Here is a 17,214-nt window from a genome sequence, read left to right as displayed (position 1 = left end):
ACGGATTCCCAGTGTTACACCTGTTACGCTGTTCCAAGTTCAACGGCCATCTGTCGCTATTCCTTATTTTGGGAAAGGAGAGTTTCACCAAAAGAATCCTTTACCTAATTTTCTATACGAAGATCCAGGCTTTGTTTGTTTGTTTGTTTGTTTGTTTGTTTAGTAATCTGTAAGGCCTTTTAACACAGTAAAGATATTAACTCTTTATCATGTAAGTAACATTTGTCCCATTGTGTATTCTGACTTTGAATGTGGAAAAGTTTTGCCATACCAAAGTTTGCAGTTTTTATATACTCAAATCAGTCTCTGGTGGTCTGACTTTGGTATCATGAGAAGACAGACTTCCCACCTTCCAATACTGCCAACACTTGTATGATTTCTTTTTTTGAAAAAGATGTATACCTTTAAGTAATCTACTTTTTTCTACATTTATCTACTGGCCTAACATCATTTACTGAAAATCAAGTCTTTCCCTACTGATAGGAAATGACACTTCGATCATATACTAAATACAGTCTTACATATATTTGTGACCGTCTGAATTTCTCTTTTCTTTCATTGATCTAATTGACTATGCTGGTGTAAGTATAATGCTCTTTTAAATACAGCATTTTTATAATGTCTTACTCTGGCACATTTATTGTCTATGACTTCAAAATCATTTTAAGTAACAACAAAAAAATCTTCTTTATAGATTGGTTAGCACTAAATTTACAGACCAGTAGAGACCACCACTGAAGCTTTCTTCTCCCTTATCTCAGACTACAGTATGTTTCACTGCTTAAATATCATCTTTCATGCTTCCCGGTATGTGTGTGTGTGTGTGTTGAGGCTCTGCATGCTTTGCGTTCCTGAGTTTATTTCAAGGTGTATTACAGCTTTTGTTGCCCTCATGACAGGGATTTTCCCTCCATTATATTTTCTGAAGATGATGTGTTTGTTATATTCTTTGCATACAAGAAAGCTCTTAATGGTTTTGGAAAAACCCAAGTAAAACAGGTTTCTTTACAGCGGGGCTTCTCACAGACTCCAATAAACTAAAACTCTTTAAGAGGGGACAGTACATAAATGTGTCAGATTTCCAAACTTAACTGACTAATGGGACCCTTCCGGGAATACTTTTTGAAAAAGTATTTCAAGGAATGTATCAAAGAATAAGATAATGGTCTACTCAATTTAAATCATTTCCTTTTTAACTGTTATGCCAAGATAATTTATTCAATGTACAATTCTGTTTTTATACTTACGCTTTATAATTCATTGTCTTACACTTTACTATACACAAGGTTCTCTCCAGGTGCTAGCCAACATTCTTGATGATGCACAAGTACCATGATATTTCAATAATTATTACTTCAAATTCTTCTTCCTCCCGCTTCCAAGTTACCTTTCCTTTCTAGAATACTGATATTCTACCCAGCTCATTTTTCCCAATGTAGTTATCATTTTGTTACTTTAAAAAATCCTCTTGGCATTTTTAGTAACATCTAGAAATGAGGTATGTATCCTGTTGGAACAAGTCCTTTGCACCTAAAATAGTCTCCTAGTCCACTACAATTTTTATACGTTAAATGTAGAGAAGTCAATCTTTAGCAAAGTCAGGTTATGAATAACCTGTCTCTACTCAAAGTCAATACCAGTTGAGTATAAATCCAGCACAATGAGCAGGCATTCAACTTTTACTTGTTTTGCTAATGAACACAAGATCATGCTCAAGCCTAAAAGTATAGTAAAGACAAACTATTCTGATGGCCCAGCTAGCTTTACTAGTATCCTGAGGCTCAGGATCAATGAAGAGAAGTAAGATCAAACCAATACCTGCATATTAGAAGTCAGGTGACAATAACCCCCCAAAGACAGCCTCATTGCGCAATTCATTCGGCATGGTACTCGTATATCAGATTAACAGCTAGATCCCAGTACCAACTGATCCCTGCAGAACGGGGCTTCACGTGGGGGTCATAGGTCACATCTTAAGACAGAAAGGGGAGAAGGAAACAGGAGGAGGGAGAATCAAGGAGTGAAAAGAATAAGTGTCCCATAAATAAAAGTTGATAAATGGGACACCTGGGTGGCTCAGTCGGTTAAGCAACTGCCTTCTGCTCAGGTCATGATCCCGGGGTCCCGGATCGAGCCCCACATCAGGCTCCCTGCTCAGTGGGGAGCCTGCTTCTCCCTCTCCTGCTCCCCCCTGCTTGTGCGTTCTCTCTCAAATGAATAAATAAAATTTCTTTTTTAAAAAATAGATAAGTACAAACAGGTAAGAAAAAATATTAACCTCTGTGCTACGAGACAAGTAATATATAGACGGGTTAATGACAAACTTATAAAATTGTCATAAATAAATACATTGAGCAAAGAAATATGGTATCCAAAAATCCTCTATCAAATGTTTTTATGCACTGAGAAATTCAGCTTTTTCAATTCAGAATAATAAAGGTAATCAAATGAACCAAAGGAAATCATTTCAAGGATCATGACATCCAACCAGTCAATAAAATCAATTTGCTTCTATCTTCCGGTGGCATCGATTATGGAACTTCAAGCATTAAGCTAAATGTAACTGCCAACTGTTCACAGGAAGGCATTCCTTTGTGAAGCACCTACTACAGGCCAGGAACTGCTGCCGGTGCTGGGATGCAGCCCTGAACAAAACAGACCAAGTCCCTGCCCTCCATGAGCTTCCCGTCTAGTGAGGCAGAAGCATGTAAACAAGTTAGCAAATAGAACATGCTGGAAATGATTAGGACTGAGAAGAAAACACAAGCAGGGTAAGAGGATGGAGCATGAGCTGGTACCAAAGAGGAGGAGACACCATTTGAATGAAGTCCTAAAGAAAGTACCAGAGTCATGTAGGTACCTGGGGAGAAACACTGCAGACAGAGGGGGCTATGAGTGCAGAGACATGGCTGGGGTTGGGGGGGGGGGGGAGGGCGGGGAGGCATTGTCTTCCCATCTTGCCTCTATAATCACAACCATAATGAATGCAAAAGAATGAGTACCTGGTTTCTGGATCAAGGGAATCCACAAGTTTTTTATCAGCTAGCAGTTTTTGCAAACTCTGATATAATTCCACATTTGTGTTCAACCTAGAAAAATTACAAATGAAAAAAAAAATTAAATGATTTTCTAATAACTTCTTTCTAACTTTACATTAAGAGAATGGTGTCGCATGCCCAGAGGCCAAAGGTTTGGGGTTTTGTTTTGTTTCTTTATTTGGAATAGAAATAGCATAACCACAGTTAATACAGAAACATGAAGCAAAGTGTCAAGGTACAAAGGGTTCTGAATGGTAAATGGATAAATTTAAAGCCACAGTCAGCAGCTGGAACCAGAAGAGCAGACAGGAGAGAGGGGAGAGGGAGGAATGTAGTGGCTGGTGATCTGAGTGGTCTGAGCCCACTACCATTGAGAAATCACTGTGAGCAATATGCCAATGGCCATTTGTTTATTTGATAAAAAAGGAGTGAGGATGGGAGGATGATCACAAAGATTCTGCAGTTCCCAAGTGAAGAGCCTAGAACCCGGGAAACCTCTGCCCATCTGGGCCAGAGTGGCAGGCCCACACCTCGAGAAGAGTTCAAGGACACAGGCTTCAGGGCCACACACTGGAGTTACAACCCCAGCCCTACCACCACTCTGAGATCTCGGGCAAGTGTTTGAACTTGTCATACTTCAGGTCACCCTAAGGGTTAATGTGATGCCCCCCTATGAAGGAACAAATAGTAGTTATCATTAGGTGGCCTTGCCAGCCTGCCCTTGGCCCCCCAACCTGAGTTCTATCCCCAACCCAAGCCACAGTCCCGTTACCAGGTCCTTAGTTTTTTCTTCTTCCCTGGATGCTAGAAAGTCCTGGCACTCTAGGGGCCAGACGGTGAACTGGTTTAGATAAAATCTGCTCGGTGGATCCTCAGGGAAGGGCAAAGCTGTAAGAACCTTCTGTCCATTCCTACTCAGGAACTCAAGGATGGTCACGTTGCCTAGTCAGTGCATAATCAAAAACCTGCTGCTTTATAGCAATCCAAGAGTTTCTGTTGCTACAGTTCTCACGGGCCACCCCAAAGACCAACGGAACAGAGACAGTCAGCGCCAGTGGGAAAATGGTCAACAAGAAGGGCAGGCATACCACCTCTCCCGCTCCCAGGCAACAATCCCAGGAAACAGGGAGAAAATCAATGTGGGCACCTACTTCCTCCAGGCCTGCTCCCCCTACGAGCCACTACATGTCAAAAGAACAGGCATTCAGAGACAGCCCGCACTATAGCCTCTTCAAAAGTTTCAGCAAATCTCCCACATTATGTTTTATGTCATGAGATCCTGAGATAAAGTCTCTATTTTAGTCTACAGCTGGCATCAACTCTACACAAACACCTAATTTTAGGTTTTTATCTCCACTACGGGAAAATAAATCACTTCTACACAGGCACCTCAAAGCCTCCTGTTTTTTGAAGACCAGCTGAACAGGTTATGATATGATTTGGCTAGATTAAAGGAGAAAAGGAGTCCTGGTGCTCCGCAGGGACCGAGAACCAAGCTCTGACGAAGGCCCTGAGTTCGGTTTCCTGACCCACGTCCAGGCCCTCGGCGGGCCTCAGGGCAGCAACTGGAGTGTGGCCAAGGAGGAAAGATTGAAACACTCTCCAGGATGAAGTGAAGACCTTGCACAGATCCTCTTCCACACTTCACTACCAATTACGGCTCCCTTGCTGGCCACAAAATTAAGAACCCACATCCAGACCAGAACTGCATCCAAAGTTAGGCCCGATCCAGCGTTCAAGGTGTCTCAGGCAGGCACCCTGGCAGCTCTGACTCATTTCCTGGGGCTTTTCCCTGGGCGATGCTCTTTCTCCCAAGGAGCCCCCAGTTCCAGGCCCTTCCTCATGCCCTGTGTCCGGAGTGTGCAGGGACCAGTTTGATCTCAGTCAACAAGTCGGGTTTCAGTGGCTGTAAGAGAAATCACATGCGCTGTCCCAAAGAGAGCAAATGACACTTGATGGGGGGGAAGCGGCAGCAGCAGCTCCTGACGCATCAGGCCCTCCAGCGCGCTTTGTCAAACCAGAGAAGCCACCGCGCTCGGCCACCATGCGCCTCCTCCAACCGGCCACCATGCGCCTCCTCCAACTTCTGCTTTGTCAAAAAGTCTTCCGATGGTTTCCAGTTGTACATTCCTGCCAGGCGAGCCCCGCCGCGCTCGCCGGCTCTCCACCCCTCTGGCGTGGCGTCCCGCACCTAAGTGCTTCTGAACACGGCACCGTCCACCTCGAAGCCATTTTCACCAGCACTTTCAAGCTCTCGTAAGTGGCTTAAAATATTTAAATTTACCTCAAGATTGCTTGAAAATAACTCACTCCATCAAAGCCCCGGCCTACCTCAGCCCTCCCTGAGAGTTTTAGGATCTCCCTAGACCACCCCTCCCCACCCCAGATCCAAGGGACCGCAAGGCCACTTGTCTCTGGCCCACAGCCAACAATGCAACAGTGGTTTAATCACAGGGTTATCAAGCAACCCAACCTGCCACTGAGATACTAAAAACTCTCACTTCATGCACACAAGAATAAGGAGAGTGGATGTTTGCTATGTGCCTGACGCACCTAGAAGCACTTTATTATCTCGTTTTCCTGCAATTCGTGTCATTATTTCACTTACAGACAAGGAAACTAAGTGAGAGAACAGACGAGCAAACAGATAAGCAACTCAGCACACTGCAGGAGCCAGGGAGGAGCGCGCAGGGCCTGCCCCCAGGGCCCTCCCTCTTCCCCGCCACCCTGGGCACTGGGCATCCCCTACCCTGCGGGGACAAGCCCTGGAGACCAATTTCCTCAAGCACGAATCCACAAGACCACGTCACCCGAAACTGTAATGAAGGGGAGCAGAACATACTTTTCTACCATGGTGCCAATACTTCTACAAGCTTCTTCCGCCGCCTCTCTGAATGCGCGCTCGGGGTGAGCAATTTTCACAAAATCAGCCTAATAAAGAAGAAAGACAAAACCAAAAGGGAATTTGATGGAAAGTTTTCTTCCAAGATCTGAGGGTAAAAATGAAATCCTGAGCTTTCAAGTGTGCCATCTGGCTGGCCCTATGCATTTCCATTACTGACATTTTCCTAAACCAGTAGGGCTAAGCGGCTTCTTGCTGAACATTTATAAATTCTGTTATTCCTTGGAATCAAGTGGGTTCCATTCCAAAGAAAATACTTCCATTAACCTTATTTTAGAAAAGTTCTCTTTCAAATATAAACACCAAGTGAATTCTTCCTAATTCTACAGTTCAAAAAAGCAGAATCTTGGGGCGCCTGGGTGGCACAGCGGTTAAGCGTCTGCCTTCGGCTCAGGGCGTGATCCCGGCGTTATGGGATCGAGCCCCACATCAGGCTCCTCCGCTATGAGCCTGCTTCTTCCTCTCCCACTCCCCCTGCTTGTGTTCCCTCTCTCGCTGGCTGTCTCTATCTCTGTCGAATAAATAAAAATAAAATCTTTAAAAAAAAAAAAAAAAGCAGAATCTTATTTCAAATATTCTAAAACTTCCGAACGAACACTGTGTGCAATATGGTGCTCAAGTTTGCCGGCTCCTGTAGAACAACTACAGAGGCTTTTTTTTTTTCAACTGACAGACAACATAGCTTCAAGACTGATTTAACTACGTTCTAGCCTTCATGCAGAAAACAAAGGCTCATTCTCTTTATAGGCCTTTTAATAATATGAATTCCCAGTCTCAGTTGAAATGACTCACAACTACCAGTGCTGCGGTGGCTTCGATACTGACTTTAGCATTAAACTAAGCTAGAACTCTTTTTACTTTTTTAATGAAATCACATAAAACCAGATTTTAGTTTTCATGTTAATCACAGTATATTGCGAAAGAAAAATGTAAGGGAACTACAAAATATCACGTACATTCTTCATTCTCCAAGAAAACAACGTGTGTGACTATAATATGAAATAAAATCACCACAAGGTAAAATTTCCTAATTTTATTATTAAATAATTTTCAATGTAAAAACATTTAAATCCATAGTTTTAATGCATCTGATGTAACAATAAGATAACATTAGTACTAAAGCACCTGCAAAACGAGCTATGTAAAATTTACAAGTCATATAAATTACTGATCTACATGTTGCAGAATTTACAATCAATATTTATTTCAAAATACTGGCATACATTTTAAAATTCATTTGCGGGGCACCTGGGTGGCTCAGTCAGTTAAGCGTCTGCCTTCAGCTCAGGTCACGATCTCAGGGATCCTTGGATCAAGCCCTGCGTCTCCTTCTCCCTCTCCCTCTGCCCCTCCTCCCTGCTGTGCTCTTGCGCTCTCTCAAATAAATAAATAAAACCTTTTAAAAAATTCACTTGTAATAGTGATGAAGAAAACAATACTGTTATACAGCAACTGTATGAAAAAAGAAAAAGAAAGCAAAACCAAATGACCATTTGGTGGGAAATAACAGTTTACAAAACCCTTGCCTTATTACAGTATTGATCTTATTGGCAGGTAAAGTCTTAAAAATTCAAAAGGAAGAAGGTTCTTTGAATTTTTTTACCCAAAGATTTATTTCCACAGATAAGTCACATTTAGAGCTTTTTTAATGAGATATTACTATACCTCATAAATACAAAAATCTTCAAAAATAGGACAAGCTATGATGCAGAGAGTTAAAATCTCTTAGCAAGGAGCAAAAGCAGAAATGTAAAATAAAATAAAATAAAATAAAATCCTAGAATACCACTTAATTAAAATGGAGGCTAAGACAACAAATGAACCACCAACAAATAAAGCCAATACTTGATGGCACATAAGTGAAATTCCCTGACAAATATTTTCCCTGTCAGATTTCAGTGACACAATTAAGCAGAGAAGGTCGCTGTGAGGCGTCCTCGGGCAGTGCATCGCCCATGTCCTCCATCATTCAAAGCACTTGCTACACACACTTCAGAACAAAACCAAGACCCTATAAAAGCAAGAAGTGACTACAATAAGCCTGCAGCACACCTCGCTTCACTCTTGGTTAAAACCCTTTAAGATAGTTTATCAATCTCCTTGGGGAAACTCAGTGACTGCATGACAATCTGAAAGGTGTTCCTGCTCATATGGGAGGCAAAAAGTTCCAAACAGCGAAAAACAAAGATGGGAAGTGTTATGTGAGATGAGAGGGATCATTCTCAAAGGGCAAATGATTCCATTCATCTGACATTTTAGAAGAGACAAACTATAGGGATGGAAAACAGGTGGGTAGTTCCCAGAGGTAAGAGGGGAGAGCTGGGTGTGACTATAATACAGGGGCTTTTTTGGAGTGATGGAATATAAAATTCATAGAATTGTACCATCCCCCAAAAGAAGTCAATTTTACTGTATGATAATCTTAAAAATAAAATAATGCTTTTTAAAAAATAATGGGGAGGCTAACTGACTTTCCAATCTCTCCTAGGTAAGGAAGACCTATTCATCAGACCCTAAGCAGCCAGACAGCATGTAGAAGGAACAGAGCAGCAGGTGAGGACAAGAGTTCTGTGGCCAAGGTGCCTGGCCTCCGAGCCCAGCTCCACCACTTACTGGCTAGGTGATCCTGGGTATATCACTTCACCTCTTACTGCCTTTCTTTCCTCATCTGAAAATGGGAGATATGCTGAGAAGGTTAATTCGGTTAATCCAGGCAAACCTCTTACCAGGGTCTGGTGCCTCACTAAGATCTAAAAAAAAAGTTACCATCAGAATGTAAACTCCAGGAGGTCAGAGACAGTGTCTGTCACGACTCATGACATGAACAGTGCCTAGAACAGTGCCTGGCACATGGTGGTGACTCAGTATTGAATGAAAGTGAAGAGAAAATTATATATAGTCTAATATCAAGTCGACAAGACCCTGAGGGTTCACAATTTTGGCTTATGTGCACTACATAATCGCCTTCACTGACATGACTAAGGAGGAGGTGGCTCTTTGGGACAGACAAAAAATCATGCCTTCTACTTCAGCAGTGGCATTCTTAGTGAAGAGACCTAGTACATGTCTATTTCCACTTCAAAATATGAAAAAAGGAAGTCTTTAATAAAATCGGTTTCACAGCCAAACCCTAGTTTTCATCGGAAAAGACATGCCTAAGGTTTATAAAAACTGGCTTTTCGTAAGATTAATTTTATTATAAACGTACAGGTAAATGTCCTACTAAAATTCCGGTAGAAGTTTTCATACATGAAGAATCTTTGAGAAATGAAGACTCTTCGCCATATGCGTAATCATTCTTTTATTATACATCACATGGGTATTTTCTTAACTATACATACTAAAGTACAAGTTCTACGCATCACCTTTTCCTATACTTTTTCCCCATTCCTAACGACTTACTCCCACTACAATAAATTACACCCAACAACTCTCAAATAGCTCAGATGCTATTAGTCTAGGTGCTGTCAAGCCAAGCACCAGATGCTTTGAACCCTAGAGTCTCTGACATTAAACCTAATAAACTTAGCTTAAATTTTAACAGCTTGACAGAGAAGTAGCTTCAAGGGTTACCGCAAACATCTTACCAAGTCGGCCACCCTGCACAAAGAATCGGAAAGCTCATCGAAAATGAGCACAGTCTGCGGTCCAGGCGGCAAGGAACACACACGCTCCACCAGCAAGTCTGCCTTTCTCAGGGCATTTTCTTGTGCGATCCGAAATCCTTCCGGGGCGCTGAGCTCAGGAACTCCAAAAAGACCCTGCAACCCAGAGAATATGTCCAATGTGTAACTAAAAATATGATTTTTTGGTAGTAAGTCCTTTTTGCATAAAGGAAATCTTGGTTTTCATTGGTGTATCCTACCATTCTAATACCTGTGACCACAAACACCATGTTCACATTCCCCGCATCATTCCACATAAATTAGACGATGAGTATTTTAAGAATGGAATTTCTCTTAAACTTTTAATTATTTCATAAGAAACAAAACTAGAATGATAAAGGTTCAACACCCAGCTTAGCCACTTTTTGATAACTAACATGTTGATTTTTGAAAACAGCAAGAGATAAAACTTTCAGGACTGATAAGACCTACTGTTTCTGCGAGAAGGGATGCAATGAAATTAACCTTTTTTCAAAATGATTAAGAAGTTGAAGAAAAGACAGTTGCAGGCGGAGCAGAATTGGGACCAAAACCAAATTAGATTATTTACACTGATTTAATTTGATTCAAGTACAGACTATTTTTCATTTCCCAGCACACCTCCCCATACTGGAGGATGGGAATTCTAAACCTCAGACTACTAGTTAACGATAATGACAAAAAAACTACAAAAACCTTTGGGATTTTTTGTTGTTCTTATTTAATCAAAACCCAATTCGCATATTTGAAAATCTGTCATCAATTCTAAAAATCACGATATGCAAAAGAAAAATAAAGCTAAAATTAGTTATATTTCATCCATTGAAAACTAAGCTTACTCTCTTCATCTTTCTACTCGGTACCTATAGTTGTTCTCCTCCTTACCCTAATTATGTTAGAGCCATATTATGTTATTTACCCATATGGAAGTTGGTGTAGCCAGTTTCATACAAAAATATTTTTAACACACAGCTAATGAGAGAGATCAAATAAAAAAGCATATCATTAGGCTTGGTGTAACCGTGTCCTAGACTCTTTATTAAAAAGGCAATGTTAGAAATAATGAAGAAGCAGGGGCACCTGGGTGGCTCAGTCCTTAAGTGTCTGCCTTAGGCTCAGGGCCTGATCTCAGGGTCCTGAATTGAGCCCCGCATCAGGCTCCCTGCTCCCCAGGAAGCCTGCTTCTTCCTCTCCCACTCCCCCTGCTTGTGTTCCCTCTCTCACTGTCTCTCTCTGTCAAATAAATAAATAAAATCTTTATAAAAAAAAATAACGAAGAAGTAAAAAAGGCAAAAATAAAAGCAACAACCTGAAGTGGATAAAATTCATAAATGCAAAGTAGAACAGGCACCAGGTAAGTCCCTCTCAAGCTTGCCTTCCTTTCACCTTTAATTCAGTCATTCAATAAACACTGGGTGTCTAGGGAGTGCCAGATACCAGACTGGGTGTGTGGAGACAGAAAATAAACAGGAATCAAAGAAGTCAGTCAGTGACTTCCTGGGGGAAGAAATCAACGTGATCAATGTCATCGCATTACAGGTAATTAGACTGTTCGCAATAGTTTTGTGTTTAAACAAGAAGAGCCCAAAACTTTGGGGAAAATTAAGAACGGAATTTCGAGCATCAATGGAATTAGTAACTACACGACTACTTGATGCTCCCTATGAACTGCGGGGCCAGGCCTCCAATGCACAAGTATAAGGTTGGAACAAAAGTGAACTTCAGCGGGGATTGGACTGAGTGTGAGACGAGGGCGGGACCTTCCAGGCGGAATTCACCGCCACCGGCTGGATGAACTATCTTGAGTTCACCAGGAGCAGGGGCTCACGAAGAGGCAGGTCCCAGGACCCACAAAGGCCGCCCCACTTCCTTAAATCAGTCCCTCAAAGAGGAGGTGACGGGCAAGGTCACCACGAGCGCAAACGACACCCCACCGTACAAAGTGGGTTCACTGACCGACTCCTCCCAAACGCAAAGGACCCCGCCCAGATCCCTGCTGGCCACGCGGAGAAGGGACAGGCTTATCCCGGGGGCACAAGGGGAGCCCCCTCCCGCGCCGCTCACCCGGCGCTCGCCGAACAGGTCCAGACGGCGGCCCTGGGGCTTGACATTGAAGGCGGCGCCCACCGGGGACCAGCTGGTGCTGACCTCCCGGGCCCGGATCCCGGCTCCGAAGCCGCCCAGGCCCGCTCGCCCCGGCCATAGAGCCGCGGCCCGGAGTTCGAGCCCTCCCAGCCTCCAGGCGCACAGCATCTTGATCCCAGAGCAGCCCCTACCCCCGCCGCGAGGCCCCGCCCCTGCACCGCAGCTCCCGCCGCGACCACGCGCGCCGTGTTTCCAAGGCAGCGGCCCACGCCGCGCCACGTGATGCCAGCGCTTCCGGGTCGGGGCTCGAGGTCCCTCAGGACGTGGGCACGTCGGCGTCCAGAGGGCAAAAGCGTCGCCCCGCCGCCTTCACGGCAGACGCTGTGGTCTTGCGCCCCCGTGTGCCTGGAGTGAGGAACCGCCAAGGTTTAAGTCTTCCCTCCCACGTGACTGGAGAGGGGCGGACAAAGTCTCGCTGCAGGGTGAGTTCATCTTGGAGGAGGAGTGAACGCTGAGTGAACGCCCGTCTGAGTGCCTTCCCCGACGTGACAGGACTGGTGACGCTCGTCGACTCTATCGGCCTCCATGCTAAACGATGGCTGAAATTAGACGATGTGGCTGCACCGTCTGGTTGTGTGGAACCGACTGCGCTGCCTCTCAGTGAATCTTCCTTTATTCTGACTTGTAAATTTTGTTATAATAATCTACAATAAAAAATTTGTAGAGGGAGGGTGTCGCCAAACTTCTCTCAACCATAGGGGAATGAGAAGATTTGGGGGCAGGAGGCGGGGAGGGAATTGTGATTTGGGGCTTAGGATGGCCAGTGTGGAAAAGGGCGGGGGGGCTCTGGACAGCCTTAGCCTCCCCGAAATGAATGGAAATCACGGCACAGTTGGAGTCGGGGCCAGGTTGTTGTGGGGGGAGAGGGCTTAACCTTGCTCAACTTCCACATCCTCATCTGCAGACCTCCTCTGCCTTCCTGAAGGGCATGCAGATTAAGTGAAAGGGTTAGTGCAACTGTAAGGTGTTTTTCTTTCGAGAGGCTTCTGTAGGTGGAGAGGGAAAAAATCAGTAGTTGGAGAAGGGACTGAGGGGAAACGAGGCCGCCAAAGCACCCCTCACATTTTGCCTGGCTGTCTCACTCCACACACCTGCCACTGCTTGGGCTCTCACTTTTAGGGTTGATCGGAGTGCAGCTGAATGGCGAATCCACATGGGATGGGCCCCTTCAGGATTGATCCTTCTGCAGACATGAAGCCAAGTGTTGTGGGTATGAGAAGACCCCCTAGGAAAGTAAGCAAGAGGGATGGGAGGCTACTGCAGCCTCCGACCACCTCCTCAAAATACTGCTCTCCACCTCAGTTTTTGTTTGTTTTTTTAAAGTGATCTCCACACCCATCATGGAGCCCAGTGCAGGTCCAGACTCACAACTGTGAGATCAAGACCTGAGCTAAGATCATGAGTTCAGTGCTGAACCCGCTGAGCTACCAGGTACCCCTGTCTGCTAGGTTTTGTGCAGGAGCTAGATACCAAGTGGTTCTGTTAAATCAGTGTGTGGGAGCAGAGGGGATTGATGGCTGTGGTCTTCTGTGGCCGCAGAAGATTCATTCCTTTGCCTTGGGTGTCAGAGATATAACTTGTGCAGAGGACCAAGAACCCAAGTGAACTTTTTGTTCCCGGGCAATCCACAGTCACTTTTTCTTTTTCTTTTTTTTTTTTTTTTTAAGATTTTATTTATTTATTTGACAGAGATAGAGACAGCCAGCGAGAGAGGGAACACAAGCAGGGGGAGTGGGAGAGGAAGAAGCAGGCTCCCAGCGGAGGAGCCTGATGTGGGGCTCGATCCCAGAACACTGGGATCACGCCCTGAGCCAAAGGCAGACGCTTAACAGCTGAGCTACCCAGGCACCCCTCACAGTCACCTTTTCTTAAATTGCTTTATTTACAGTCATTCTAGACCTTTACCTCACCTGAATGTTTGGGCTTAGGGTAAAGCTGTGTTCATTTTAACACTGCCTGTTGGGTTTGAGCAGTCCTAAGAACCTTCTGGAAAGTTCCAGAGAGCCAGAAGTTAAGGCCAGGAGTGACACATGCTTCCGATAGATACCTTCTAACCCCCCTTCCTCCCTCCATCCACCCCCAAAAACAAGTTTCAAATGGAGTTTGTTTTCAGTTTAGCCTGGCAGAGAGAAAAAGCCCAACTAATTGTATGGTAAGCTGTGATTTCATTTTCTACTGATTTTTTAATCGATGATTTAAAATCCCGGAGTCCCTACCTCCATGGTGATTAATATCACATTATTGGTAACTGGTTGGTTCTTAGGAAGCCACCCCACGTGACAGACCTAATGCCTGCGTAGCAGACCCTTACAAAGATGTCAGATGTGTCGTGTAAAAAAAGAAAATTCATCAGTATATTTGACAAAAATGCTTACTTTATCATATTTTTTTCAAAGGTGTTTCAAATCTGGATACTTCCTTTAGCCCAGAATGGTTGTCATACAAGGATACCTAACCATTGTAATGCAACGTTTAAGCCTAAAAATATCCTCAGGGCATGATGACTTGTCCTAAATTAACAAACTATCCTTTGTAAACGCAGAAAGCCTGGCATAGTTAGAAAAACTGCAGTCCTGGGGCGCCTGGGTGGCTCAGTTGGTTAACCATCTGCCTTTGGCTTAGGTTATGATCCTAGGGTCCTGGGATGGAGTCCCACGTCAGGCTTTTTGCTCAAAGGGGAGCCTGCTTCTCCTTTCCCCTGCCTGCTGCTCCTCCTGCTTGTGCTCTCTCTCCCTCTCTCTCTCTCTGATAAATAAATTAAAATCTAAATTAATTAATTAATTAAATAAAATAAAAACTGCAGTCCAGATTCATAGACAACAATGAAAAATCATACCAAATGGCAGATTAGACACGCCCCATCCCTGCCAGTCAACTTCATCTTTTTGAAATCCTTTAAGACATGTTTTATGTCTCATCTATATTTGACCTAAAAAAAAGAAAAAGAATTTTATAAAAGCTGATATCCTATGTACGATCATAAATGCATTTTTTCTTCACGTCTGCCTCAAACTATAAAGTTGTGTTCCTAAATAGAAAGGGGTTAGTGCAGGGGCGCCTGGGTGGCTCAGTCGTTAAGCGTCTGCCTTAGGCTCAGGGCGTGATCCCAGCGTTCTGGGATCGAGCCCCACATCAGGCTCCTCTGCTGGGAGCCTGCTTCTTCCTCTCCCACTCCCCCTGCTTGTCTCTCTCTCACTGGCTGTCTCTGTGTCAAATAAATAAATAAAATCTTTTTAAAAAACGGGGGGGGGGGGGGGGCGGGTAGCACAGGTATCCTCCCTATTCAGTCCATAACAAAACCAGGCTTTACACTGGGGAGAAAGAGCTTAGATTATTACAATTCAAAAAATGCACAGAAGCCAAAGAATAAGGACACTCTGGTTCAGTAAATAAAGTGATCAGTCATGCTACAGCTGAGGGGAGGTAGGGAAGCAAGGCAGAGGCAGGGGCTGGCGTGCAAAATTGGAGGAGACGCTCACTGTCAGGGTCATGCGCAGGTAGTCAGCACCTGAAATGGGGGGCGCCTCCTTCAGTGTCGCACCCTGGGTGCCTCACTCGCTTTAGCCCTGGCTCTGTTCTAGAAAAAACAAATCAAGGAAGGCCAATAAAATACCTATAAACAAATTATTTCTGTATATTTCCAAAATTTCCCATAACCATCAAGTAATTTTTCAGGATTTCATTTACAGCAGTGCTGCCTGCTCATAATGATAATTTAGAAAAATCCCATTTTTCCAGGGAATGAAGATATCATCACAACTGTGTTGACCTGTTGGAGTACGGATAGAATGGCTCTAAGTCCCAATTTCTAGAAGCACATCCTGTCAGACAAACTGGCCCCAGGTTGTGATTTGGAAAATAGTGTAGCTTGAATATGCACGGAGCTTGCATCCTTTGCTTCTTCATTAGTTGCTCTCGATTAATAGAAAGTATATCGAGTTAACTTATGTAATCCTTCCAGAGTTTTAGAGGTCTGGGACTACATGAAATTATTCCATTCCAGCACTGATGTGCAATAGGAGACTGGAGCACAGAAAAGCTAAATGATGTACCCACTTCAAATTCCTTTGTCATGGTTGGAACAACAACCCGTGCATCTCAACTCTTAGTCTGGGGTTTTTTTCTACTACACTCATGTTGCCCCTCTCCTTGGGCCTTAGACTACTTAATATTCTTTTAGACAAAAGCAGTAGTAACAATGACAATAATGACAAAAACCCTGCATCGGACTGGCTCATGCAGCACAGTAGTCCAGGGGTATCAATGCCTTCAGGACAGCTGGGCGGAGGGGTCTAAACAGGTCCTCAGAACTGGGTTCTCTCCAGCCCTGTTTGATTTTGTTTTGGGGCTCTACAGATTAGCTAAATGCATGCCAGCTGAAGTTCTAGCTTCACCTGAAGAAGATCTTGCTTCCCCTCCCCCCCCCAGTAGGCCTTCCAAGGTTTCAGATGGCATCTCGTTGGCTCTGACTGAATCCAGCACGATTTTGGAGATAGTCACTGTGGCCAGAAGAAGGTGCCAGTCTATTAGCCAGGCCTGAATCTCATGTCCACCGCAGAGTGTAGAGTCTACGCTGTTTGAAAGGCTTGTGTGAGAGTGCACAGTGGGATGCTTTTACCAGACGAGAGGGAAGTGGATGGTACACGTCCGAACAAGAAGTTCGGCAAGTTGTGGCAAGTTTCTTTTCACCCCACTTTCTTAGTAAATTCACCTCCATTCTCCACTTCCCTCTGTAACTCTGTTTGGTGTCTCCGTCCAGTAGCCTCTTCCTTTTGCATAGTTCATTTAAAAATTTGCAAAGGTAAATAGTGAAAAATCTCAAATGGAATTCACCTTGCTGGGTTTTGGTCTCCTTTGAGACCTGTGATCCCTTTTTTCCTTCCTTTTTCTCCCCTTTGGAATGGGACTGTCTATCCCATGGTGCCTTTCCCACCATTGTGTTCTGGAAGCAAATAATGTGTCTGGGTTTGCAGGTTCACAGAGGGAGAAGGATTTTGCCCCAGGATGTGTCGCACAATGGATCTTCCTTATAACTGACATAAAGGATTCAGACGATGAGACTGGGGACTTGGAGCTGGTGATTTTAGATGAGATTCCTAGAGTTATCATTGAAGCTAACATTGTTAAGACTTCGGGGGATGTGGGATGGGGAGAGTGTATTCGGCACTGGGGAAGATCATGAATTCGGGGGACCAGAGCAGTCTATTACAGGTTGAACTGCGTCTCCCAAACAGAATCCCTGAAGTCCTAACCCTCGGTATCTATGAACGTGACTTTATTTGGACGCAGGGTCTTCACAGATGTAATCAGGTTAAGATGACATCATAGTAGATTAGGGTGGCCCCTATTCCAAATGACTGGTGTCCTTATCAGAAGAGGGATGTTTGGCAGGCAGACATGGAGGGAGGATGGCCATGTGAGGATGGGGGTAGTGCTGGATGCTTCGACAAGCCAGGGAATGGCCGGGTCCACCAGAAGCTGCAAG

General features: G+C 44.2%; 1 protein-coding gene across 4 annotated transcripts in view; it reads right to left on the bottom strand.

The window, feature by feature from the left end:
* Positions 1-12,037, bottom strand: part of MIPEP (mitochondrial intermediate peptidase) — a 203,196-nt gene extending 191,159 nt beyond the window's left edge. For all 4 annotated transcript variants that reach the window (XM_026493001.4, XM_026493004.4, XM_048215623.2 and 1 more), the window contains exons 1-4: positions 11,649-12,037; positions 9,528-9,701; positions 5,881-5,969; positions 3,003-3,089 (exon numbers count right to left, since the gene is read on the bottom strand). In XM_026493001.4, coding sequence (XP_026348786.2) covers positions 3,003-3,089; positions 5,881-5,969; positions 9,528-9,701; positions 11,649-11,837 — 539 coding nt within the window. In that variant the 5' untranslated portion in view covers positions 11,838-12,037. The remainder of the gene's footprint in view (positions 1-3,002; positions 3,090-5,880; positions 5,970-9,527; positions 9,702-11,648) is intronic.
* Between the last annotated feature and the right edge of the window lie 5,177 nt (positions 12,038-17,214).

This window comes from Ursus arctos, unplaced genomic scaffold (genome assembly GCF_023065955.2).
Source record: "Ursus arctos isolate Adak ecotype North America unplaced genomic scaffold, UrsArc2.0 scaffold_10, whole genome shotgun sequence".
NCBI classification, from domain to species: domain Eukaryota; kingdom Metazoa; phylum Chordata; class Mammalia; order Carnivora; family Ursidae; genus Ursus; species Ursus arctos.
The sequence above is the reverse complement of the archived record's forward strand: the minus strand, read 5'-3'. Positions and strand labels throughout refer to the sequence as shown.